Source organism: Cinclus cinclus, chromosome 32 (genome assembly GCF_963662255.1).
Source record: "Cinclus cinclus chromosome 32, bCinCin1.1, whole genome shotgun sequence".
Lineage (NCBI taxonomy): Eukaryota > Metazoa > Chordata > Aves > Passeriformes > Cinclidae > Cinclus > Cinclus cinclus.
Window position 1 is genome coordinate 2,075,696 of NC_085077.1, and position 24,791 is coordinate 2,100,486.

The 24,791-nt window shown below is 53.2% G+C and overlaps 2 protein-coding genes across 2 annotated transcripts; both read right to left on the reverse strand.

The window, feature by feature from the left end:
- Positions 1-2,228: 2,228 nt before the first annotated feature.
- Positions 2,229-13,528, reverse strand: LOC134055425 (zinc finger protein 391-like). The gene is given in 6 exon segments (XM_062511762.1): positions 2,229-2,858; positions 3,016-3,071; positions 3,145-3,195; positions 6,700-6,836; positions 11,699-12,620; positions 12,807-13,528. Coding segments are annotated over 6 exon segments (1,878 nt in total). The 5' UTR covers positions 12,889-13,528.
- A 6,483-nt stretch (positions 13,529-20,011) lies between these two features.
- LOC134055426 (uncharacterized) lies at positions 20,012-24,354 on the reverse strand. Its single transcript, XM_062511763.1, has 5 exons — positions 24,331-24,354; positions 21,691-21,844; positions 21,292-21,647; positions 20,797-20,875; positions 20,012-20,609 (listed from the first exon to the last, which is right to left on the reverse strand). Exons 1-5 carry the CDS (start codon positions 24,352-24,354, stop codon positions 20,539-20,541), a joined length of 684 nt encoding a protein of 227 aa, XP_062367747.1. The 3' UTR covers positions 20,012-20,538.
- Between the last annotated feature and the right edge of the window lie 437 nt (positions 24,355-24,791).

The window sequence follows — 24,791 nt, forward strand, 5'->3', positions numbered from 1 at the left end:
CAAATAGAAGACTCGATAGTTATAAACTCAACAATTACAACTGCAGCCCCAAGCTTCCAAACACATTTGAGCTCAATTATTCGAGCAGGGACTGATAACACATACAAAAGACAAGTACAATCTAAGGCCTTTTATATGTGCCCAAGCTCAAATCCAGGATGGGGTTATTGCAATTGGCCTGGACATTACTATTGTGCATATTGGGGATGCGAAACTATTGCCTCTGATTGGGAACCAGGGGCAGGCCAAGACAGATACCTTAGAGTCAGGTGAGGACCACCTGGATGTCAAATACCCAAACATGGATATGATGACACAGTGCAAGGGAGAAATCGAAATACCTGTTGGATGATTTACCTTAACATAACCAATCCACAGGATCCAGGGTGGAATACTGGGAAAATCTGGTGAATTCGATTTTGGGAACCTGGCACAGACCGAGGAAGATTAATACTAATAAAGAAAGAAATAGCTCCAAAAGACCTAGTGGGTGTCAGTCCTAACCCAGTGGTAAAAGAGACCCCAAAATTATATACCATCCAGAGGAATATGTATATCAAGCCCAAAATACCCCAGAACATCATTTTCAAAAAAGAGAACCCTTTACAGCCCTTACTGTGGCCCCACTTATGTTGGTGGGCACTGCGGGAGCTGGTACAGGAATAGCTTCCCTAGTGAGACAAACAACAGAGTTTAATACATTAAGGATAGCAGTAGATAAAGATTTAGCTGGAATAGAAGAATCAATCACAGCCTTAGAAAAATCTGTTCAATCTTTATCTAAGGTAGTATTACAAAACCGAAGGGGGCTAGATCTAATCTTCCCTCAGCAAGGAGGATTGTGCGCGGCACTTAAAGAAGAATGTTGCATTTATGCAGATCATACCGGGCTTGTTAGAGATACAATGGCTAAACTGAGAGAAAGGCTAGAGCAAAGAAAGCGAGAAGCTCAACAGTCCTGGTATGAAACTTGGTTCAACAGTTCTTCCTGGCTTACTACTCTGCTATCTACAATTGCAGGTCCTTTGTTATTTTTGGTGTTCGGATTAACTTTCGGACCTTGCATCTTTAATAAAGTCATAGAAATTGTAAAAGGGCGATTAGAAGCTGCTCACGTGATGTTAATTAAAGCTAAATACAAGTACATCTTAAATGATGAGGAGGTGGAAAAAGAGCTTGCATTGAGCTATCAAGAATTAAAAAGATTTAATGAACAAATTATGAAAGAAGAAAAGGAGGGATTGTAATAAAAACAACATAAAAATTGTTCATTAAAATAGAAGGACTACCAAGAGTTCAATAAAATAACAAAGAATAGAACCAGATCTGAGAGGGCACAAGTCATGCACCCGTAGTCCACAAGAATGTCTTGATTAGTTTGAGCTGAGTTAATTAACCATACTTAAGTATCCATTGTTCAACGTGTAAAAAGGATCTACTGATAAGGCAGAGGTTCTGCCGGGAAGAGGAGTCTCCTTCATTCCAACGACCACCGGAGGGCAAAGTACGACCCCTATCAACAGGCAGTGCCAGCGCAGACACGATTGCAAAAGGGACACGTACACCAGAAACAAGGGGTATAAAACCCAAAGGACTGAGAGAGGAAAGTGCGCGCCGTTGGTGGAGTGCTAACTCCCGGCCGCCCAGCGCTGCTTTTGCTTGTTACCGCTTGCTTAATAAATTCCACTTGTTGATGTTCAATTGGCTCTGAGTCAGTGTGTGTGACAAACACTTACAACATCCCCATCCACGTCCCCCCATATCCATATTCCCCATGTTCCTACTCATGTCCATGTACCCTCATGTCCATGTCCACTTACCCAGGGCTGTGTCCTTACATGTCCTCACACGTCCCCACCCATGTCTTTGTCCTGCCACGTCCCCATCCATGGCCATGTACCCATCCATGTCCACGTCTCCCATTTCCCCACCCATGTCATTGTCCACCACGTGTCCTGATTCATGCCTTAGTACAATGACTTTACCCCGATTTTGGGTGTTTTTAACGACAAAGAGAATTGAAAGAAAATCTAGGCCACGAGGAGCCAGGAGGATGTGGAGCCCCCAGCCGGGTGCCTTCTCAACATAGATGAGTGGCAACACAGATCACCGGAGCTCTGCCCACTGGGGGTCACTGGGGATCATCCAGCACAGATCCTGCCATGGGGGATGGAGCTGGAGCAGCACATGAAGCTTTTCCCACACTCGGGGCACTCACAGAGCTTCTCTTAGTGGAAACTCTGTTGGTGTATGATCAAGTTAGAGTGCTGTGAGAATCTCCTCCCACACTCCCCACACCCGTAGGGCGTCTCCCCGGTGTGGATGCGCCGGTGCCTGATGAGGGTGCAGTTTTGCTTGACGCCCCTCCCACAGTCAGGGCAGCAGAAGGGCCTCTCATCCATGTGAATGCGATAGTGCTTGAGCAGATCAGAACTGCTCTGAAATCTCTTCCAGCACTTATCACACTCAAAGGGCCTCTCCCCTGTGTGGCTCCTTTGGTGGACAGTCAATTCTGAACTTATCCTGAAGCTCTTTCCGCATTCCCCACGTTCATAGGGCTGCTCCCCCGTGTGGATTCTCCAGTGGCAGATGAGGTTGGATTTCTGACTGAAGCTCTTCCCAACTTTTGAGCACTTGTGGGGCTTCTTCCCATCATAAAGCTGCTCATGGACCACCAGCTCCGAGCTCTGGCCGCGTCTTTCCTCCTGGGATCCCCGTGATCTGCACTTGCAGCCCCTCCTCATGCGGGATCTCCAGGGCTTTTCCTCCCCGTTGGATTGCTGCACCGTGGAGCTGCTCAAAACGGCCTCTTCCACGAGGTTCTGCTGCGGGGATTTGTCCTTCCTGGTCTCCTTCCCCTGCTCCATCGGGCCAAGGTTGGGGAATGGGAAATCCTGGTTTGTGGGAAAACAAGGTCTGAGCACGCTGGGTTTGATGGTCCCTCTGCCCGAGGGCAGCTGGAGAAGCCAGGGCCCCTTGCGGCCTCGGGGAGCCCAGAGCCCGCTCAGCACCAACCTCCCGCACCCCTCCAGGCTGCCGGGGGTCCCCCGGCTCCGGGTCCAGCAAGATCCCTGCCCTGCAAAAAACCCCTCCCGGAGACCCTTCCGCCGACTGATTTGGGACGAGCTTCCCCTCCCAGCTCACCTGCGGAGTCCGAGGGGGGGGTGATGCTGCCGCAGCCGAGGGAGTTGCTGCCTGAGGGGAAAACTGCGTGTTTCTGCGGTTGCTACTCTCCCTCCCGTTCTGCCCTGGGGGATTCCAAAGCAGCTGCGCCCGCGGGGCACTGGGAGCGATACTGAGAGCCCCAGAAAGAAATTGGCAGCGCTATCCCTGCCAGGACCGCTCTTACTGGGAGCACTGGCTGCAGCCGGCGGTGGGCGGGGCCACATACAAGGGCATGGTTATGCAAATCCAGAGCGATCGCGCGCTGTAATTGGTGGGCGGGAGGACCGCGGGGTTTCCCCAGTCACGTGAGGATCGAAGGGGGGGGGGGGGGGGGGGGGGGCCGGGGATGGCGGCGGCGTCGGGTGAGAGGGGACGGGAACCGGGAATGGGGACGGGGAATGGGAACCGGGTTCGGGAACGGGAAGTGTGACTGGGAATGGGGACTTGGAATGGGACGGGGAATGGGACCGGGAATACGGGACAGGAACCGGGAATGAGAGCGGGGATGGGAATATGGGAGCAGGTCAGGGAATGTGGGAGCAGCAAGCAGAGAGAGAATATGGGATGGGGATTAGTGTTCAGAAGTGTTCCAGTGAAACACCCCGGGGCTGTGAGCTCTGCAGCTGGGCCTGCCCTGGGCTGCTGCGGCCCAGGGCCCCAAGGCTGGAGCTGCAGCCTTGCTCCTGTGTCAAGAACAGGAGCCTCGTGCAGGCCCATGGCCCTTGCATGGCCCCACTATGAGGGAGGGCTCTGAGGCACAGGGGTGCTGGCAGGATGGGCTGCTGTGGCCAGCTGGGGGCCTCTGAGCAATGCCCAAAGCCTTGTACTCTCTGCAGCTGGCCAAGGAGAGCAGCAGGGCTGAAGGGTTCATGTGGCACGGCAGCCCCAGCTGTGAAACCCTCGGCCCCCATGGGAGAGGCGGCCCTCAGGAATGGGACTGGGAATACAGGACAGCACTGGGAATGGAACTGGGAATGGGACCAGGAATGGGGACCAAGATCTGGAATGAGACCGGGAATGGGGGTGGGGACTGAGAAAGGGCACCGGGGAACAGGGACTGGAAATAAGGACAGCGACTGGCAATACAGGAATGGGACCGGGAATACAGGGCTGGGACTGGGATTGGAGACAGTGACTGGGAATGGACCCCAAATACGGGACACAAGCGGGAATGGGACCAGGGATGCAAACATGGGTATGGGACAGGGAATATGGAAAGAGCAACCAGAGAGAGAATATGGGATGTGGATTAGGAAGATTGGGAACCTGAGTACGGGAGCAGAACTAGGAATGTGAACTTTAGAACAAGACAGGGACTATAGAAATGGAAGTATGGAACTGGAGCAGAACTGGGAATATGTCAGTGGGAACAGGACAAGGAATATGGGCCTGGGAATTTGGGAAAGGCAACCAGACAGAGAATTCAGGACACTGACAGGGAATGAGACCTCGAATGGGATCCAAACTGGCATGGGAGCAGGAGTGGGGTGACTTGGGAATGGGCTGGGGGCAAGGGAGCTGGCAGCAGGGACAGGGGGATCCTGGACAAGGCATACCAGGGACCGGGATGGGGGGACATGGGGACAGTTCCAGGGCAGGGGGTCCTTGGTCAGCTGCCCCAGAAACTCTGCCAGGGTGTCCCAGTGCCGACAGAGCTGCTGGGCCTGCAGTGCCCAAAGCCCTGAACAACCCCCAAGTCCCTCTGAGGAACCCTGAAGTCCCACGAACCCAGCATCCCCCACATCCCCTGGAAGATCCCCTCATGTCCCCTTCCACATCTTAGTTCAACATCTTTATTTCTGCCCCAGTTTTGGGTGTTTGGAAAGGACAAAGAGAAATGCAAAGAAAATACAGGTAACGGGGAGCCAGGAGGATGTGGATCCCCCAGCCAGGTGTCTCCCCAACACGGATCAGTGGCACCACAGATCACCAGGACTCTGCCCACCCAGGGTCACTGGAGATCATCCAATGCAGACCCTGCCATGGGGGATGGAGCTGGAGGAACATAGTCTTGGTTTAAAGACAGGTGTCTGCTGAGGAAGGCAGGAGCCTCTCTTGAAATGGAAAATGTAAACTCTCTCTGTTATAACTTTGAGATTAAGGAGCTCTCAGGCAAAGATATGGGAATACGGATATCAGATTTTTACTGGGAAAATTAAAAGTATAGTAATATTAAAAAGAAAACACTGATAGAGTTAGAATGCAACCTGACACCCTATTGGTCACAGTGTTGGTAGCAGTCTGATTACATGCAGGCTATAGTTTTACTGGAGTGACAGATGTGGTTTTGTTGAAGCAATGATTTTGGAGAAGGGTGTGTTCTTTTTGATTTTTTTTTTTTAAGATTTACTGGTGATGAAGATGGGCCTGGTCTTTCTGGTCTTTCTCTAGGAATTTAGTGGGAAAAGGTTGCTGTGATATTTCAAATTTTAGATTTTATTTAGGTAGGAAATGCTTGGCTCTTCCCCTTGGGTGGGGCATTTTAAATGGGATGATGTAATTTGATTAATCATGCAGCGAGACTTAATGGCTTATTAACAGAAAATACCTTTGTTATAAATGAGAAAGAAAGTCTCCATATTTAGCAAAATTTAAGTTGCTTTATTTGATATAGACGGAGCAAGCAGTGCTGGGGAACGTGAGGGGTCAGCGCCCACTCCACTCTCTGTCAAACCTTGGTTTGCAGCTCCTTTTTATAGGATGGTTTTCCTCGTAGTAATCAATAACTGTTATTTTTTTTGTTGTCATAATTCTGCCAGGTAAGCGGTGGTGGTCAAAAAAACATCCGTGGGACCGCTGTGTGAAATCTCCGGACAATTTGTCAAGTAACCATCTGGTTTTGGTAGATAAAGAACAGCAGAAGTGGGAAGTCTGGTCTTAGCAGATAGGTTGCAATTGATTACACAAAGGCAGGAAATCTGATTTTGCAAAATCTTTCAGGCTGTGGGAAATCCTCATTTTGCAAACTGGTATTGAATACAATTTACTAAAAAACACAATATTCATAACAGGGTATTTAAAGAGAATGATTTAATATATATATATTATATATTATATTATATATATATTATATAATTATATAATATATAATTATAATTATATATATTTAATATATTATATATTTATATATTATATATAATATATATATTTATATATTTATATTATATATATTATATATAATAATTATATATTATATATATATAATATATATAATATAGATATTTTTCTCTATTTTTCTCTATCTAATGTCCATGCTTCATTTCAGACCTAAGTATTCTGGTTTATACAAACCCCACTACTTTTATGATTGACACGAATCTTTTATCAATTATCACACCTTCCTGGACAAAGGATGGGTCCTGAAAGGGGTAAACAAAACTACCCCACCTGGCTTTAACAGCTGGCCTATTAACAGAAGTTATTTCCCCCTGCCCCCTGGAGTTATGATGGATGGGTCATGGAAGAGAGAAGGAACACTGCTCCACCTGCTTTTAACAGATGGTGATAGAATATATACTTGTGGTTACATCTTACATTGCAACCTTAGACTGGCACAAAGCTCTTCTTGCACTCCGGGCACTTGCAGGGCTTCCCTCAGTGGTGCATCTTGGTATCTGGTGAAATGAGAGCTCTGTGAGAAGCTCTTCCCACACTTGGGGCACTCATGGGGCCTGAGACATCACAAGGGGCAGGGCTGTGATGTGCTCTGGTACCTGTGACTGAAGGCTGGTAGGGGGTCTTTTGAGATTCAATGCTTCAGACCCAGGAAGCTGCCAGCCTTCCCAGAGAGAGAGAGTCCTGCAAGGAACTGCCTTCTAGGGGATCTTCTGTCTGTTCTCCTGGCCACTGGATAAGCCTCAGGAAGGGGTAGCTGTGGCCACAAGTCATCAGCTCTGGTCAGTGATTTAATCTCAGCGATTCCAGCTCTGCTTGCAAGGCTTTCCCAGGCTGCCTCAGGGACAGAGAGACGGGAAGCGTCTTATGGCAAATTCCACAAAGATTCCTTTATTATTCAGCAGCTCTGTGAAGGGAGCCAGGAACGACTGCTCCCTAGAGAACTGAGGGAAATAACTGAGGTTTTTATGGGAGAGAGCAAGGGGGAAAGACCAATTGGTTACAAAGGATTAACATGGATACTAGGGCATGGTGGGATAAGAGAAGCTATTCAGTAGCTCACCATGACAAGAAAAGGTGTGCTAACCTAATGAGCATCCTTCTAGGAGGGTTGAGATAAGCTAATCACAGCCCACTCAAGGAAAATTCCTCTAAGGCAAAGCCATGGGCCTCCACATTTGACATCACAAGGGGCAGGACTCTGATGTGCTCTGGTGCCTGTAACATCACAAGGGGCAGGACTGTGATGTGCTCTGGTGCCTGTGACATCACAAGGAGCAGGGCTGGCTGTGATTTGTTTGGTGCCTGTGAAATCCCAAGGGCAGTGTCACAGTGGGGGCAGCTCTCAATGTCCCCACAGGTCACTCTGTCCAGTGCAGCCGTGCCAGCGGTCACTGCGCACTCGGGGAAGGCTGGGCTGGACGGGGATCGGGGCAGAGACGCCGCCCCCGGGACTGGAGTCTCCCCCTGCCTCTGGGCCCAGCCCCTGGTGGGAGCACCTTGGGCACAGCACGGGGCTGCTGCTGGGCCAGGGGGAGAGCCCCTGCCAGCTGCCTGGGCCCTTCTGATGCCTGTGCCACATCCCTGTGGCTCCTGTCCCTGCTGCTCCCTGCCACCTTCACTCCCTCCATCAAAGCACCACTCAACCTCTTCACAGTGACCTGTGAAAAGAAAGAGAGAAAGGAAGAATGAGAGAAAGGAAGTGTTGTCAGATGACCCTGGCTGGATGGCCGACACCCACCAAAGCTGCTCTCTCACTCCTCTCCAGATACGGACAGGAGACAGAAAACAGAATGAAGGCTTACTGGGTTGAGATAAGGACTGGGACATATCACTTAGCAAATGTCACAATGGGTGAAACAGGTCTGAAATTGGTGATATTAATTGAATTAACTGCTCTCCAAATCAGACCAGGAGAGTGAGAAGTAAGATAACTGTATCTTCTGCCCATCCCTCCCTCTTTCCCAGCTCTGCCTCCTCCCCCAGTGGGTGCAGGGAGATGGGGAATGGGGGTTCTGGTCAGTTCATCACATGTTGTTTCTCCTGCTGCTGCTCAGGGAGAGGAGCCGTTCCCCTGCTGCACCATGGGGTCCCTCCCTGAGACGCTTCTCCATGAACTTCTCCAAGGTGAGTTCATCTCAGGGACAGCAGTTCTTCATAAACTGCTGCAATGTGGGTCACGTTCCTATGGGCTCGCAAGTCCTACCAGGACCCTGCTCCAGCGTGGGCTTCTCTCTCCACGGGTTGCTGGTCCCTGCCAGGTCCCTGCTCCAGCACGGGTTTCTCATGGGGTCACAGCCTCCACTCAGGCGTCCCCCTGCTCTGGCACGGGCCCCTCCAGGCGCTGCAGGTGCACCTCTGCACTCTGTGCCCTCCATGGGCTGCAGGGGCCCAGCTGCCTCACCAGGGACTGCACCACTGAATCTCAGGGCAATCAGCTCCAGCACCTGCAGTAGCTCCTGCCCCTCCTCCTGCCCTGCCCTGGCTGTGTGCACAGTTGTTCCTCTCATGTTCTCGCCCTGCTCTTCCCTGGCCACAGTTACAACTGCACGAGAACTGCTTTTCTTCAGTCTGTTTTCCCAAAGGTGTTCCCACCATTTCTACCTGGCCCAGCCTTGGCCAGCGGCCGGTCCGTCCTGGAGCCGGCTGGCGTTGACTCTGCAGGACATGGAGGAGCAGGTGCTTCCAGCAGCCTCTCACAGAAGGTGCTTCTAGAGACCCCCCATACCAAAACCTGGCCTGGCAAACCTAGTATAAGTGTGGTAGGGTTTTTATTACCATGATTAATTCTTATTATTGCTATTAGCTCTATTATTGCTATCAATAGTACAGTTATTCTTAGTTGTGTTACAATTAGTACAGGTATTTTTAGTCTTTTTGACTATTAATCGTTGCTTTATTAGACATCAGAATAAAAGTTCTTAATTGCAAGTAGAAGGTAGGAGTTTGGCAGCTGCTCTCCCTGCCCTATTCTGTGTCATTGCTGCATGTGAAGCGGCAGCTGCCAGGACCCCCCATTTCCCTGGTTTGGGAAATTGGATGGCATTGCTCACATGTCAGAAAGAGAGGCCTGATTCCAATTAAATGCATTGCCTGAGCTCTTGTAGTCGCAATGCTCAAAGCTTGTTTTCTAACGTTGCTGACTTGCTCAGCTTCTGTTCATATTTGCGATTTTGGACCAAAATGTTGTCAGATGTGATTTTGCAAGGTTTTCTGTAATGAGCTGTCTGTTTTGCTCTTGGATTTCTTAATGGTGGGTCAGAACGGAATGCAGCATTTTGGGTGGGAGCCCTTCAGTCTGATCTGGGACTGTCTGAGCAGCAGCTGGTTTTGCACCTGTAAGCAGAGATAGCAAAGATTGCATGAAGTGAATATTGTGCCCGGTTGTGGAAGCCGTAGCGCCCGGCGAGCGCAGGGCAGCTGCCGGGATCTTCGGGGCACGGAGGAGCCGCAGACAGACGTTGCAAGTGGCTCCTTCGGGGCAGGATTTTGTCCCGATGCGGGGGAATTGCCGCGGGCTGGGCGGGCTGGGGCCTCTGCCGAGCGCCGCCGCCTTTCCCCGGGAGCCCCCGGGCAGAGCTCTGTGCTCAGGGCCGAGGGCCAGGCACCCGCTTGGCGGCTCCGAGACGGCAGAGTTTTGGGGGTGCTGCTGTTGGGGGCAGTGCCGGGGGAGTTGCCCCGGGCTGGAGACTCAAGGGCGCCGAGGATGGCGAGCACCCAGTCCATGTGGCATGGGACAGCTGCGGACATGCCTGGGGGGCAACCTGTGTGGGGGCTGAGGAGGTTTAAGAAGTCGGAGAGGATTGGAGGAGGGGGAAGGCACCCAAAAACGTACCAGAAGCAAGAAGGTGCCTGAATTTAGGGGAAAGGATGGAAAATGGGGGAAAGGATCCAAAAGATGAGGAAGGGAAGCAAAATAAGGGGAAAGGAAACAAAATAAATGGTAAAGACTCAAAAGAGGGGGAAAGACACAAAATAGGGGATAAAGTATCCAGAATAGGGAGAAAGTATCCAAAATAAGGGGGAAAGACCCAAAATCCAAGGAGAAAAGGTTTCATGGGGTGTCACAACTGTCATGGCGTGTCCCTACGTGTGCTGGGGTGGGTGCAGACACTCAGCACCAGGAGCAGCCACGGAAACATCCTGAGGGACACAGGGAGACTCTGCAGGACATGGGCTGGGGACCTTGGAGTATCAGGCCCTGCCAGGGGTGGAGGACAGGAACATAGGAGGAGACATGGGGGCACATGGAAGGGGACAGGGACACACAGAGGTAATGGCCACAGTGGGGGATGAGGACAAATGGAGGGGAAGGGACACAGTGCCACCAGGACACACAGCAGGGGACAACATTGCCACACCTGTGGGGACACTGCCACTAGGACACCACTGGTGACACCCTGCATGGGACACTGCTGGTGGCACTGACACTTGCGCTGTCCTCAGAGGTGGTTGGGCTCCCCTGAGGGTGGTGGCCCTGGTACACTGTGGTGGCTGTCACTTGCTTCCACACCCCTTGTCACCAACTGAACAAGCCCTGACAACAACTTGTCGACAACCCTCCCGCCCTGGTGGATGGTGACATTCAGCTGGGATACTGCAGCAGTGATGGTGGGAATGTGGTGGCAGGAACTGTATTAGGCAGTGCTTTGCCATGGCTGAGATGAAGGTGCTGGTGGCATTGATGCTGTCCCAGTTCGTGTCCCCACTCATGTCCATGTACCTTCATGTCCCCAGCTAGGTCTGTGTCCCCATCCATGTCTATGTCCCCATGAAAGGCTGTGTCCCCTCACGTCCCCATCCATGATCTCACCCATGTCCTTGTCCGCCACATGTCCCCATCCATGCCTTACTTCAACATTTTATTTTAACCCCAGTTACAGGGCTTTCAAAGGAATGAACAGAAACCTTTTTGTTTCAAGGCCAAAACAAAAGGATTTACATGACCCTGCTGGCAGAGCATCCACATGCTTGGCTGGGTGGGAAGAACCCTTTTTGAAGGGGTTTCCACCCCACCATCTCCAAAATTGTGGGGTTTGCCCCAATATGTTCCCATTTGGCTGTGGAAGATGCCCATGAGCCAGAAAGGATTAAAAGGATGGATTTCTATTGGAGAAGACCTCCAAGGCCATTCAGTGTTGCTTGATGCCACCAGAAGATGCAAAGAGTGAGATTTTTCTCGGGTCAGAAGTCGACAAACGTGCTCTTCACAATGGATTTCTGATGTTGATCTGTGGATATGTCCAGGTGCTCAAGGGAAGCCAGGAGGATGAAGAGCCGCCCAGCCAGGTGTCTTCCTAACATGGATCACCGGGGCTCTGCCCACCAGGGGTCACTCGGCATCATCCAGCACAGATCCTGCCATGGAGAATGGAGCTGGAGCAGCACATGAAGCTCTTCTGCACTTGATTTGCAGGGCTTCCCTTAGTGGTGCCTCCGTTGGTGTTTGGTCAGGTGAGAGCTCTGTGAAAAGCTCTTCCCACACTCAGAACACTCATAGGGCCTCTCCCCAGTGTGGATGCGCCGGTGGGTGACGAGGTTGGAGTTGTGCCTGAAGCCCTTCCCGCAGTCGGGGCAGCAGAAGGGCCTCTCCTCTATGTGAATGCGCTGGTGCAGGAGGAGACTGGAGCTGGTCAGAAACCTCTTGCTGCATTTATCACACTCATAGGGCTGTTCCCCTGTGTGGATCCTTTGGTGGACAATCAGTTCAGAGCTTGTCCTGAAGCACTTCCCACACTGCCCACACTCATAGGGCATCTCCCCAGTGTGGATGCGCCTGTGGGAGACAAGGCGGGAGTTGTATTTGAAGCCCTTCCCACAGTCAGGGCAGCGGAAGGGCCTCTCTTCTGTGTGAATCCGCTGATGCATGAGGAGATTGGAGCTGGTCTGAAACCTCTTCCTGCATATGTCACATTCATAGGGCCTCTCCCCAGTATGGATCATCTGGTGGCGGATCAGTTTGAATCTCGTACTGAAGCTCTTTCCACACTCCCCACACTCATAGGGCCGTTCCCCCATGTGGATTCTCCAGTGGCAGATCAGGGAGGATCGCTTGCTGAAGCTCTTCCCACAATTTGAACACTTGTGGGGCTTATCCGCATCATGAAGATGCTCATGGAACCCCAGCTCTGAGCTCTGGCTGCAGCTCTGTCCGGTTCTTTGGCCCTGGTTCTCCTCCTCGGATACCCAAGAACTGTGTTTGCAGCCCATCCTCATGTGGGATCTCCCGGGCTTTTCCTCCTCGCTGGTTTCCTGCGCAATGGAGCTGCTCCAAACAGCCTCTTCCACAAGGTTCTGCTGCAGGGATTTGTCCTCCCTGGTCTCCATCCTCAGCTCCTTGTCTAGAGGGGGAAGGAGAAGGAGAAGATGGGATTTGCCTCTGTTCCAGAGGGAAGGGGAAGGAGATCCCCCCAGCACGTCCCTGGCAGGACGGCGTCGGCAGCGGGGCTGTCCTGCAGCCGGGGGCCGTGCTGGGCTGGGAGATGGAGCAGGACAGAGGGTGAAAGGGGCAGGGACTTCCTCCTCACCTGCCTGGGGCTCCGGGGGCATGTTCTTCTTCCTCACGGCCTCCTCCTCCATCGGGCCAAGGTTTAGGAATGGGAAATCCATTTTTGGGGGAAAACAAGGGTTGAGCGCGTTGGGTTTATGTTCCTGCGGGCCAAGTTCAGCTGGACAAGCCAGTGCCCCTTTCAGCCTCAGAGAGCCTGGGGCCGCTTATCACCAACCTCCCACACCCCTCCAGGCTGCCGGGGGTCCCCCGGCTCCGGGATCGCCCCTCTGCGCTCTCCCCGCTCCGGGGTTCCCGTATTCCCCCACGGCTCTCCCGGATATCCCCAGAACCGATCTCGCCCCCTCTCCGCCAGAACGAGCGATCGCAATGTGGGACCCGCCAAGATCCCTCCCGGGGCATTTCCGGCTGAGCTTCGGGGTCCTGCAAGATCCAAACATCTCCTGCCCCACAAAGAAACCTCCAGGAGACCTCCCCACGATGGATTTGGGGCGAGCTCCCCCTCCCAGCTCACCTGCGGCTTCCGGGGGGAGGGGTGATGCCGGGGAAGTCGGGGAAGCTGCGGCCTAGAGCGGGCGAGCGAGTGAGCCGCTCGGTTCTGCTGCTGCTCTTCCTTCCACTACTCTTCTTCCTTCCGCTCCTCCTCCCCCAGCCCGGCCCGGCCCGGTGCCGACGCGCAAAAGCAGCCGCGCTCCGCCCTGGGGGATTGCAAAGCGGTTGCGCCCCGCGCGGCACTGGGAAGTGATACTGGAAGCACTGGTAACGATCCTGACAGCACCTAGAAGCAACTGGGAGCGCTCTCCCTGCCAGTACCGCTCTTACTGGGAGCACTGGGAGGGAACTGGGAGCAAACTGCGCCTAGACCCGGCTACAGCCGGTGGTGGGCGGTGTCGGAGCAGAGGGCGTGGTTATGCAAATCTAGGAGCGATCGCGCGCTGTGATTGGTGTGCGGAAGCAGCGCGGGGTTCTCCCTGGTCACGTGAGGGCGGAGGCGGTGGGCAGAGTGATGGCGGCGGCGTCCGGTGAGAGGGAACGGGAATGGGAGCGGGAGCGGGAACGGGAGTGGGAACGGGGACTGGAATGGGGACTGGAATGGGGACAGGGACCGAGAATGGAAACAGGGAATGGGGACAGGGACCGGGAATACAGGACCGGGAATGGGGACAGGGACTGGGATAGGGACAGCCCCGTGTCATGCCCTGGGGACCGAGGAGGGGACAGGGACAGGGGAGGAGCCAGGGACTGGCCTGTCGCACCGTGACCTTGCTGAACTGGGAGCTCGCGTGTCTCATTTTCGGGGCTCCTGCCCCCCCCCCCGGGGTTCCTCTCGTCGTGTTCTGGGGGGGAAGCAGTCAGCACCCACAGTACCCCTCCAGTAGCTCCCAGTATCCCCAGTAACCTCAGTGCTGCCAATCCAGTATGGGGGCTTAAGATAGATCCTGGTTTGGTGTCCAGTTCCAGTGCCCAGCCCCAGACCCGGTGTCCATTGTCTAGTCCCAATCCCCACCCCGTTTCCAGCTGCTGTGTCATGATGCCAGGCATTGTCCCAGGTGGCTTCCAGCCCCAGTGCCAGTCCCAGTTCCCAGGGCCATGATGCCAAGATTGGGCTTGGTGTAGGGCCCTGGGCATGACTGGGGCACAGCGTGAAGGGTTTCATGGGACATGGGACTAAAGGCATGAAACATGGGACATGGGGCATATAGGACATGACACAGGGTGCAGGGTGTGGTATAGGACACAGGACATGACCTTGAGCATGGCACAGGACACGGAACAGGACACAGGGACAGGGGACATGATTTTGGAGCATGGTACCTGCCCCAGCCCGTGATGCATGAGTTCCTGTGCCCACATGTGCCCCACACGTCACCTGCCACCCCCCCTGCGGCACCACCATGTTCTCACCGGTGTCCCTCCTGCCTGCTGGGTACAGTTTGGTGGCCTCGGATGTGGCCTTCCCAGTGTGGGTCCTGCTCTGCCACAAGCCCTGGGGACATCATCCCTGCCCAGTGGCACCAGGTGTCCATCCATCAGCGATAACTGGGACAAGTCCCACACGGTGGCATCAGGTGGCACCTGTGCCACTGGCAGCAGAGATGTCTACAAGGGGGTAACTGAAGGGACAGAACAGGGTGCAGGTGCCCACAGTGTCCCTGTCATCCACAGGGGGTGGTGATCAGGGGTGTCAGGATGAGGTGGTCATAGAGGTGCCACCAGGGGTGTGGTGATACCAAGGCACACATGGCCATGGAAGTGCCGCCGCAGGTGCTGGAATGCCCGTGGAGATGCCACCACGAGCACGGCAGTGCCAGGGGACACATTAGTCTATGGTGTGGCAATGCTGGTGGGCATGGCAGTGACAGGCCAGGCGTGGGGCCAGGCTGGGGTGGCTCCGTGCCCACCCCATGGGTGGCCCTGCTGGTTGCAAGCCGTTTTGGTTGGTGTCTGTGCCAGTGCCTGGCCCGGTGCTACCGTTAATGCCAGCCCTGGCACAGGGACATGCACAGGTGTGGGAGTGACAAGGGGGACTGGGCACCCCGAGGGCTGTGCCAGGCCAGCACCTCCCACCCCATGCCTTTGTCCTCAAGAAGGTGGCACACGGACACCGAAAGGGGTTAGAAGAGTTGGGGACACAGTGGTCATCTGGGGACATGAAGGACCTCAGCCTATGGAGGTGATTTGGGACACTGGTGTGATTTGAGGACGCTGAGGTGCCCCAGTGCTATCCCCAGCACTGTTTCCCTGTCCCCACAGTACCTGGCTGTCCTCAACAAGACCCTGGGCCACTACCCCTATGCTGGCACTGCAGGTGTCACCAGAGATGGCACCAGGCACAGCACTTCTTCCGCACAGGGGACATTGACCCTGGTAATGACACCTTCGACATTGCCTCCAGCATCATCACTGGTGGGGACACTTGGGGTTTGGGTTTTAGAGTTAGGGTTGGGATTTGAGATTTGGGATACTCTAAAGGCATTTGGGATGGTCCCAAGAGGTTTGGGAGTAGGGTTTTGGTTTGGGGTTTGGGTTTGAGGTGCAAGGTTTGGGATGGTCCTGGAGTATATGTGATTCAGGATTTGGGAAGTCCCAGGGTTTCTGGGCTCTCAGCATTCCCTGACCCCAGTCCCAAGCCCACAGAGTGCCTGGGGGTGTACCCTGGAGACCCCCAGCTGCTGGTGCTGGATTACACTGACAGCAATTTCACCCTCCAATTCCACAGGTAAATCCCACAAGTCCCACCCAGGGAAGTTTCCCATCCCTAAAATCCAAGTGTTGGATTTGCGACCCCTTTTTCCGAATTCCTGTGTGGGATTATGGGATGAAATTTTCCCTTTCCCAGGGTAATTTTTGGGGATTTTGTGGCCAAGTTTTCCCTTTCCTGATGTTTTTTGGGGGATTTTGGTGCAGAATTTTTCCTTTTCTAGAATTTTTTTTTTTTTTGTTATTTTGGGAACTCCTGAGGTTTTTGGGGATTTCAGGTGGAATATTCCATTAGCATTGGATTTTTTGAGATTTTGGGGTGGAAATTTTCCTTTTTTTTTTTTTTTTTAGGATTTTGGGGTGGAATTTTAATTTCTGGGGGATTTTTGGGGTCAAATTTTTCCTTTTCCAGGTTTTTTTTGGAACTTGGGGAACTCACAGGGTTTTTTGGGGATTTATGGGCAGATTTGTTCTCTTTTTTGGGGATTTTTTGCGGCGGAGTTTTCCCTTTTGCATTGGTTTCTTTGGGATTTTGAGGTGGATTTTTTCCTTTTTTTATTTTTTAGTGATTTTGAGGCCTCTTGTGGTGTTTTTTGTCCCCTCAGGCTGATCAGTGTCATCATGGAGTTCCAGCTCAAGGCCATCAACATCCAAACGCTACTAAAACAGAAAATCCCCGACTGCTACACCTTCAGTGATATTGTGAGTGTCCGCAAGTGTCCCAGTGTCCCCTGAGTGTCCTTCTTGTATCTTCTCATGTCCCTTTTGTGTGCCTTATGTCTCTCCTGGTGTCTCACTCATGTCCTTCTGTCCCACATCTATCCATCTGTCCCCTGGCTGTTCCCCAGTACCTCTGCGGACCCTGGGGAGCAGCCAGTGAGTGCTGTGACAGTGATGGTGATGGTGACAGTGCTAAGGACAGTGACAGTGACAATGGCAGTGGCACTGACAGTGATGGTGACAATGACAGTGAAATGCCAATGACAGTGCAACCCAGTGTCCCCATATCACGTTTGACAACTCTGTCCATAGCAGGTGAGTGCAGATCCACCTGGACACCCATCCAGGAGTGCCACCACCCCTTGCTGCCCAGCAAAAGGGACAGTGGGGTACAGTGGATGATGGGAGACAGGGGGACACAGTGACAGGGTAACAGGTGCCATGTCCCCCTCGTGCTCCAGACACCGGCAGGACTGGACGCATTTCTGTTGCGCCCCAACCACACTTCCCCATAAAACCTGCTCCCCTCACACCTTGGGGATACCCCTGACCCCCCCCCCCCCCCCCCCCCCCCTTTGTCACCCTGGGGTGCCCCTCAGTCAGGGGGGTCTTGGTCGTGCTGCAGGACCCTCTCTCTGTGCAATCCCCGAGGTGGCACCTGCGCTTTTTGTCACCGCCATCTGCCAATTTGTTACCAGCACCCCAAAGAAGGGGGCGGCCCACATGTTACAGGAGGAGGTGGTGAAAACATTTCTGGGGTCACTCCCAGCCATTTCCATCTCCCCACATCCCCCTGAAGATGCTGCTCCACCCTGCACCCCCTCCCCCCCGCCCCCACCACAGCATCCCCTGAGGGGACCTTGGGGACTGTCCCCATGTCCCCCCCCCAGTCCCCATGGTACCTCCGCTGCTCCACCTGTGCTTGGCCCCCGTTCGTGTGGCGACCTCCCCATGTGAACGGGCAGGAGTTTCAGTCACATCCTCACCTCCTTCTCGTCTTCCTCCTGCTGAGGAGGTGATGTTGCTTCTGCTGGGGACTCGCCAGTGACACCAGAGGGACACCACAAGTCACCCCTCGAGGGGCCTGGGGTTGCAGTGGCTCCTGGAGTCGCCCCAGTGTGACAGCTGGGGGGCCTGAGATGCTGCAGTGACAATTTGGGGGGTGGGTGCTCGTTTTGGGGTCTCCAGGGTGGGTCTCAAAGTCTCCTCCCATCACCTCATCCCGTGCCTCAGTTTCTCCCTCACTCTGCAGGGAGCATCCAGAATTGATGTTCTGGAATTGGGTTTGTTTTGGGGGGTTTTGGGGTTGGGGCTACTGGGATGGGCTGGTGGGCCAGTTAGGTGATACACACCCAAGGTGTGTATCAAGGCTGGTGGTTATCTGGGCTCGGAGCTGCCTAGGCTGGGGGGCTGCAGGGCCAAGAGCTATCCAGACAAGTGTCAAGCTGGGATCCATGACTCAGGTGTCCATCAAGTGTCCACCAGTGTCCAATCTCTCCTGCCCCCATCCATCCCAGACTCCCTGGCCAGGACTGCTTCTCACTGCAGAGTGGACAAGCCCCTGGTCAGTCCCAAGATGACCCCAAACCCCCTCCCACCAACCTCACCAGGCCACCCACCCTGAGCTCTGGTGCCATCGGCATCCCCTGGCAGCCGGTCCAGCTCTGAATCTCTTGGAAGAGGAGATCCACAGTCCCAGGCCGGGGACTCAAGGGTATCCAGGATGGTGAGCACTGAGTCCATGTGGCATAGGGGGACAGCTGGGGACACAGCTGGGGAGATGTCTGTGGGGAAGGGAGTTGGGGTGTAGGGGAGTGAGGGGCGCCTAAAAGGTGCAGAGGGGGTTGGAAGGGAGGGATGCACCCAAAAATGTGCCAAAGTGAAGGCAAGGGTGCATAAAATTGGGGTAAAGGATGGAAAGAATCCAAACAAGCACAGAAAAGACTCAAAATAGGGGGCACTGAACCCAAAAAAGGGGAAAAGGACTGAAAATGGAGGGGAGAAGGACCTAAAATCAGAGGACAAGGATGTCATGGGGTGTTACAGTGTTTTCCTACCTGTGCCAGGGTGAGTGCAGATGCTCCGTGCCAGAAGCAGCAATGGCGACATCCTGAGGGACATGGGCACACATTGAGAGACACAGGGACACTACAGGATGGGTCCCCTCAGACAGCCCAGGACCTCATGGTTTTTGGCCCCACTGGGGGCAGGGGACACATGGAAGGCGAGAGGAAGATACGGTAGGGAATTTGGACATACAGAGGGGAAAGGACATGATGCCACCAGGACAGATAGCAGGGGGACAATGTCACCAGGACACCCCTGGTGACATGTAGCATGGGGCCACATGACACTGTGGGTGGCACTGACCCTTGTGCTGTACCTTGGGCCATTGGGGTCCTCTGAGCGTGGTGTCCCTAGGACGCCCTGGTGACTGTCACTCACCTCCGGGCCACTTGTCAACAGCCGAACAAGTTCCACCTCCTGCCCTGCTGGGTGATGACATCTGGCTGGTGCACTGTGGTGGTGATAGTGGGGATGTGGTGGCAGTACCTGCATTGGACAGCACTTCGCAATGTCCCCATCCATGTTCCTCACATCCTCATCCATCTCCCCCCATGGCCCCACCCATGTCATTGTCCCCCATGTCCCCAACCATGTCTTAGTTCCTTGTCGTTATTTTTAACCCAGTTTCAGGGCTTTCAAAGGAATGAACAGAAACCGTTTCAAGGCCAAAACAAAAGAATTTATGTGTCCCTGCTGGCAAAGCATCCACATGCTTGGCTGGGTGGGAAGAACCCTTTTTGAAGGGGTTTCCACCCCACCATCTCCAAAATTGTGGGGTTTGCCCCAATATGTTCCCATTTGGCTGTGGAAGATGCCCATGAGCCAGAAAGGATTAAAATGATGGATTTCTATTGGAGAAGACCTCCAAGGCCATTCAGTGTTACTTGATACCACCAGAAGATGCAAAGAGTGAGATTTTTCTCGGGTCAGAAGTCGACAAACGTGCTCTTCACAATGGATTTCTGATGTTGATCTGTGGAAGTGTCCAGGTGCCCATGGGGAGCCAGGAGGATGTGGAGCCACCCAGCCAGGTGTATTTCTAACATAGATCACGGGCACCATGGACCAGCAATGCTCTGCCCACTGGGGGCCACAGGAACATCCAGCACAGATCCTGCCACAGGGGATGGAGCTGGAGCAGCACATGAAGCTCTTCCTGCACTTGATTTGCAGGGCTTCCCTTAGTGGTGCCTTCATTGGTGTAGGGTAAAGTGAGAGCTTCTCACACATTTGGGACACACATTAGGGCCTCGTCCTAGTATATATGCGCTGGTGGGTGACGACAGTGGAGTTTTGGTTGAAGCCATTCCCATTGTTGGGTCAGTGGAAGGGCCTCTCCTCTGAGTCTGCTGATGCCTGAGGAGACTGGAGCTGGTCTTAAATGTCTTCCTGCATTCCTCACAATCGGCACGCCTCTGCTTTGTGTGGCTCATCTGGTGGGCAGTCAGGTCAGAGCTTGTCTTGAAGCCCTTCCCACACTCCCCACACTCATAGGGCTGTTCCCTCATGTGGATTCTCCAGTGTTGGATCAGGTAGGATCACTTGCTGAAGCTCTTCCCACATTCTGAGCACTTGTGGGGCTTCTCCCCATCATGAAGCTGCTCATGGACTCCCAGCTCTTAGCTCCAGCAGCATCTCTGGCCACCTCCCTGGCCCGGAGTGGGTCTTTCTGCTTTGGATCACCGTGATCTGCATTTGTAACCCCTCATGAGGGATCTCTGGGGCTTTTCCTCCTCCTTGGATTCCTGCACCATGGAGCTGGTTTAAAATGCCTTTTCCATAAGGTTCAGCTGTGGGGATTTGTCCTCCCTGGTCTCCATCCTCAGCTCCTTGTCTGGGGGAGGAAGGACAAGGAGAGGATGGGCTTTGCCTCCGTGCCACAGGGAAGGGGAAGGAGATTCCCCCCAGCACGTCCCCGGCAGGACGGTGTCGGCAGCGGGGTTGTCCTGCAGCCGGGGGCCGTGCTGGGCTGGGAGATGGACCAGGACAGAGGGGGAAGGGGGCAGGGACTTCCCCCTCACCTGCATGGGGCTTCTGGGCCATCTTCCTCACGGCCTCCTCCTCCATCTGACCATGATTTGGGAATGGGAAATCCTGGTTCTGGGGAAAAACAAGGGCTGAGCACATTGGTTTTGATGTTCCTGCGGGCCAAGGGTAGCTGGAGATGTCATCACCCCTTTCAACCTCAGAGAGCCTGGGGCTGCTCATCACCAACCTCTTGCACTCCTCCAGGCTGCCGGGGGTTCCCTGGCTCTGAGAATGCCCCTCTGCGCTCTCCCCTCTCCGGGGCTCCCGCATTCCCCCACGGCTCTCCTGGGGATCCCCAAACCCCATACTGGCCCTCTGCCCACCAGTACTGGGTGATCACCACGTGGGACCTGCCAGGATCCCTCCCGGGGCATTTCCGGCTGAGCTTCGGGGTCCTTCAAGATCCAAACGTACCCTGGCCCCTCAAAAAGAAAACCTTCCAGAGACGCCCCCGCTGGTTTTGGGGCGAGGTCCCCCTTCCCGCTCACCTGTGGGTTCCGGGGGGGCAGGGCGATGCTGCCAGAGTTGGGGGAACTGCAGCCTGAGCGGGCGGGCGGGAGAGCCGAGTGGTTCTGCTGCTGCTCTTTCTCTTGCAGCTCCTCTTCCTCATGTTCCTGACTTTCCCCTTCTTGTTCTTCCCGCTCCTCTTTCCTTCCTCCCCCTCCTCCGCTCCCAGCCCGGCCCAGGTCGGTGCCGACACTGAAAAGCAGCCGTGCTCTGCCCTGGGGGGTTCCAAAGTGGCCGCGCCCTGCACAGTGCTGGAACCAATACTGGGAGCACTCGAAGCGATCCTGAGAGAACCCGGAAGGAATTGGGAGCGCTTTCCGTGCTAGGACCGCTCTTACTGGGAGCACTGGGAGGGAGCTGGGAATAAACAGCGCCCGGACGCGGCTTCAGCCGGCGGTGGGCGGGGTCAGGACCGAAAGCGTGGTTATGTAAATCCAGGAGCGATCGCGCGCTGTGATTGGTGGGCGGAAGCAGCGCGGGGTTCTCCCTGGTCACGTGTGGGCCGCGGGGAGGCCGGAGCGATGGCGGCGGGGACTGGTGAGAGGGAACAGGGAATGGGGACAGGGAATGGGAACGGGAACCAGGAACAGAAACAAGAATACAGGACTGGGACGGGGAATACAGGACACGAACTGGGAATGGAAATGTGGAAACAGGACAAGGAATACAGATACAGCAACTGGAGAGAGAATATGGGATAGGGATTAGAAAGATGGGACCGGGATTAGAAATAGGGCTGGGAATGGAAATACGGAAATGGGACAGGAAATACGGAAATGGAAATGCGGGACCAGCATGAGGACTGGGAATATGGGACCGGGATTATGAGAATGACAACCAGACAGAGAATACGGGACAGGGAATGAGACCAAGAATGGGATCCAGACTGGGATGGGAGCAGGGTGGGACCAGGAGCGAGGTAACATGAGAATGAGCAGGGGGCAAGGAGAATGACAGCGAGGAGAGGGGGATCCAGGACAGGAGAAACCCAAAACTGGTACAGGGGATATGTGGACAGTTCCTGGGCAGGGGATCCTTGATCAACTGCCCCAGAACCTCTGCCAGAGTTTCCCAAAGCAATTAGAACTGCTCAGCCTAGAATATCCAAGACCCTGAGCGACCCCCAAATCCCTCCCAGGAACCCTCAACCCTCTTGAACACAGCACCCCCCACATCCCCTGGAAGATCCCCCCCCATGTTGCCATCGTTGTCTTAGCTCAACATCTTTACCCTGGGTTTGGGTATTTTGAAAGAACAATGAGAAATGCAAAGAAAATTAAGGCAGGAGGATGTGGAGCCCTCAGCCAGGTGTCTCCCCCACATGCGTTGTAGAGGAGACAAATCCCTCTGCAGATATACAAGGGACTGCAAGGTCCCTTGTTCCCATGAGGCCTTGCAGTGTCACAGGGGTCTCCTTGGTGATGCAGTGTCACAATGGACCCTTGGTTCTGTGGGGACTCACAATGGCAGAATGGTCTCCTTGGTTCCACGAGGCCCTGCAGAGCCCCGTGATTCAACGTGGCCTCAAAGTGTCATCATGGTCTCCAGAATTCCATGAGGCCCTGCTGTGTCACAGTGGATCTTTGGTTCCATGGGGTCCGCACTGTTCCATGAATCCTTAGTTCCATGGGGCCCTGCAGTGTCACCATGGACTCCTTAATTCAATGGTGTCACACAGTGACACAATCACCCCTTAGCACAACAAGACCCCAGAGTGTCACAATGGTTCCTTGCTTCCATGAGGCCTTGTAGCATCACAATGGACTCCTTGGTTCCATGGGGCCACAAAGTGTCACAGTGGCCCCTTGGTTCAGTGAGGCCTGTCATGGCATAAGATTTTAGCCTTTATATTTTTGAAATCCTGTTATGCATCAATGCATAACTCTAAACTCCATAGAAAGTATTAGTTAACTATCTTCACATTTTGGTCAGACAAAAAGATTCCTCTGAAACTCAAGGACACCCTACAGCCTCAGGCTCCAAATACAATAAACAAAAGTGAATTGGGAGGGGGGAGCAAACTGAGGGAATATGACTTCATTAGCGGAAGCTGTAATTGGAGGATTAACCCCTTATATGCAAACAGACCAAACTTATATCTGTCTGAAAAAGTCATGACCACCATCCACCTTGGGTGTAGCCTCTGGGAAGCTTTTCACTGTCCAAGGTGTATCTATTGAAGGCCTTTAATAAGCACCGACTTTATTCCCTTAACCTTGTCTAGCATGTGTTCTAGGTAGCCACTCCAAGACATCACCTGCAGTGCCACAATAGTCTCTGTGATTCGTTAAGGCCTGCAGTGTCAAAACAGGCCATTGATTCCATGACACCCAAAGTGTCACAATGGCCCCTTGGTTCCACTGAGTCCAACAGTGTCACTAGGGTCCTGTTTGCTCCACAAGGCTCTGAAGTGCCACCATGGCCCTTTGGTTTCACAAGGCCTCAATGTGTAAAAATGGCCTCGATGGTTTCATGAGGTCCTGCTCTGTCACAATGCACCTTTGTTTCCATGGTGCCCCATAGTGTTACAATGGTATCCTGGGTTCCACGGTGTCAGAATGAACCCTTCATCCTGTGCAGACCCACAGTGTTCACTGCCGTGCCCTTGATTCCATGAGGCCCTGCCAAGCTGTAACAGTCCCTTGTTCCAGTGGGTCCCAGAGTGTCAGAATAGTCTCCAATGTTCCATGAGGCCCTGCAGTGTCACTGTGCTCCCCTTGGTTCCACAGGCTGCACAGTGTAGCAATGGACTCTTGGTTCCATGAGGTTCCTCAGTCACAATGTTCTTGGATCCCCAGTGTCAGTGTCAGTGTCAGCGTTAAGGAGAGAGAGTTCAAAGTGCACCTCATGATTTTTGGTTTTAATCAAGTGAATATTTTTTTTTATTTTTCAATTCAGAGAAGAGGTGACCGAAGCATTCCCCAGGTGATCTTGATGATGAATGTCACCTTAGAAGGTCTGGGCACAGAGAAGAATGATCCCTTTCAGGGTTGACCCTGTTTGGACAACCTGCTTCTCACCTCCAACCTCACCATGTCAGACATTGCCCACCTGGGACTGACATCCTAAAACATAAAAAAAATCCCTGCATGTTTATTATTATAATTATATATTAATAAAATAATAAAATTACAAAGATGTTTTTCTTTTAATAATAAAAATAATATTTTTATTACCTAATTTTTCATTTATATGTTAAAAAATCTATACGGTTTTAGCAATCATAAAAATTCTTGGTGATTGGTTCTAAGTAACACAATTCCCTTCATTAATTAATTGAAAACTACTGGCTATTGCTTTCTCCTTCTGTATGATAAGTAGACTTTTTTCAGTCCTTCTCTAATCCTTGTTATCATTTTCTCAGACAGGGTAAAAGGGGCCACTCTGGAGTCCAGGGAGACATTTCTGGGGTACATTTGGGGCAGTCTTGGGTCTACACAGGGAATTTAGAACTTGAGGGTATGTAGGACACTTCAATGGG

Bases quoted from the DNA above. Each gene is read 5' to 3' on its own strand.
- LOC134055426 (XM_062511763.1), bottom strand. From the start codon at position 24,354: ATGTCTGACATGGTGAGGTTGGAG. The intron at 20,876-21,291 runs GTGAGCGGGAAG...GTTTTTCCCCAG, and splicing joins TGCCCCCCCGGAACCCACAG to AACCAGGATTTCCCATTCCC. The intron at 20,610-20,796 runs GTGAGGGGGAAG...TTCCTCCCCCAG, and splicing joins GGCCCAGAAGCCCCATGCAG to ACAAGGAGCTGAGGATGGAG.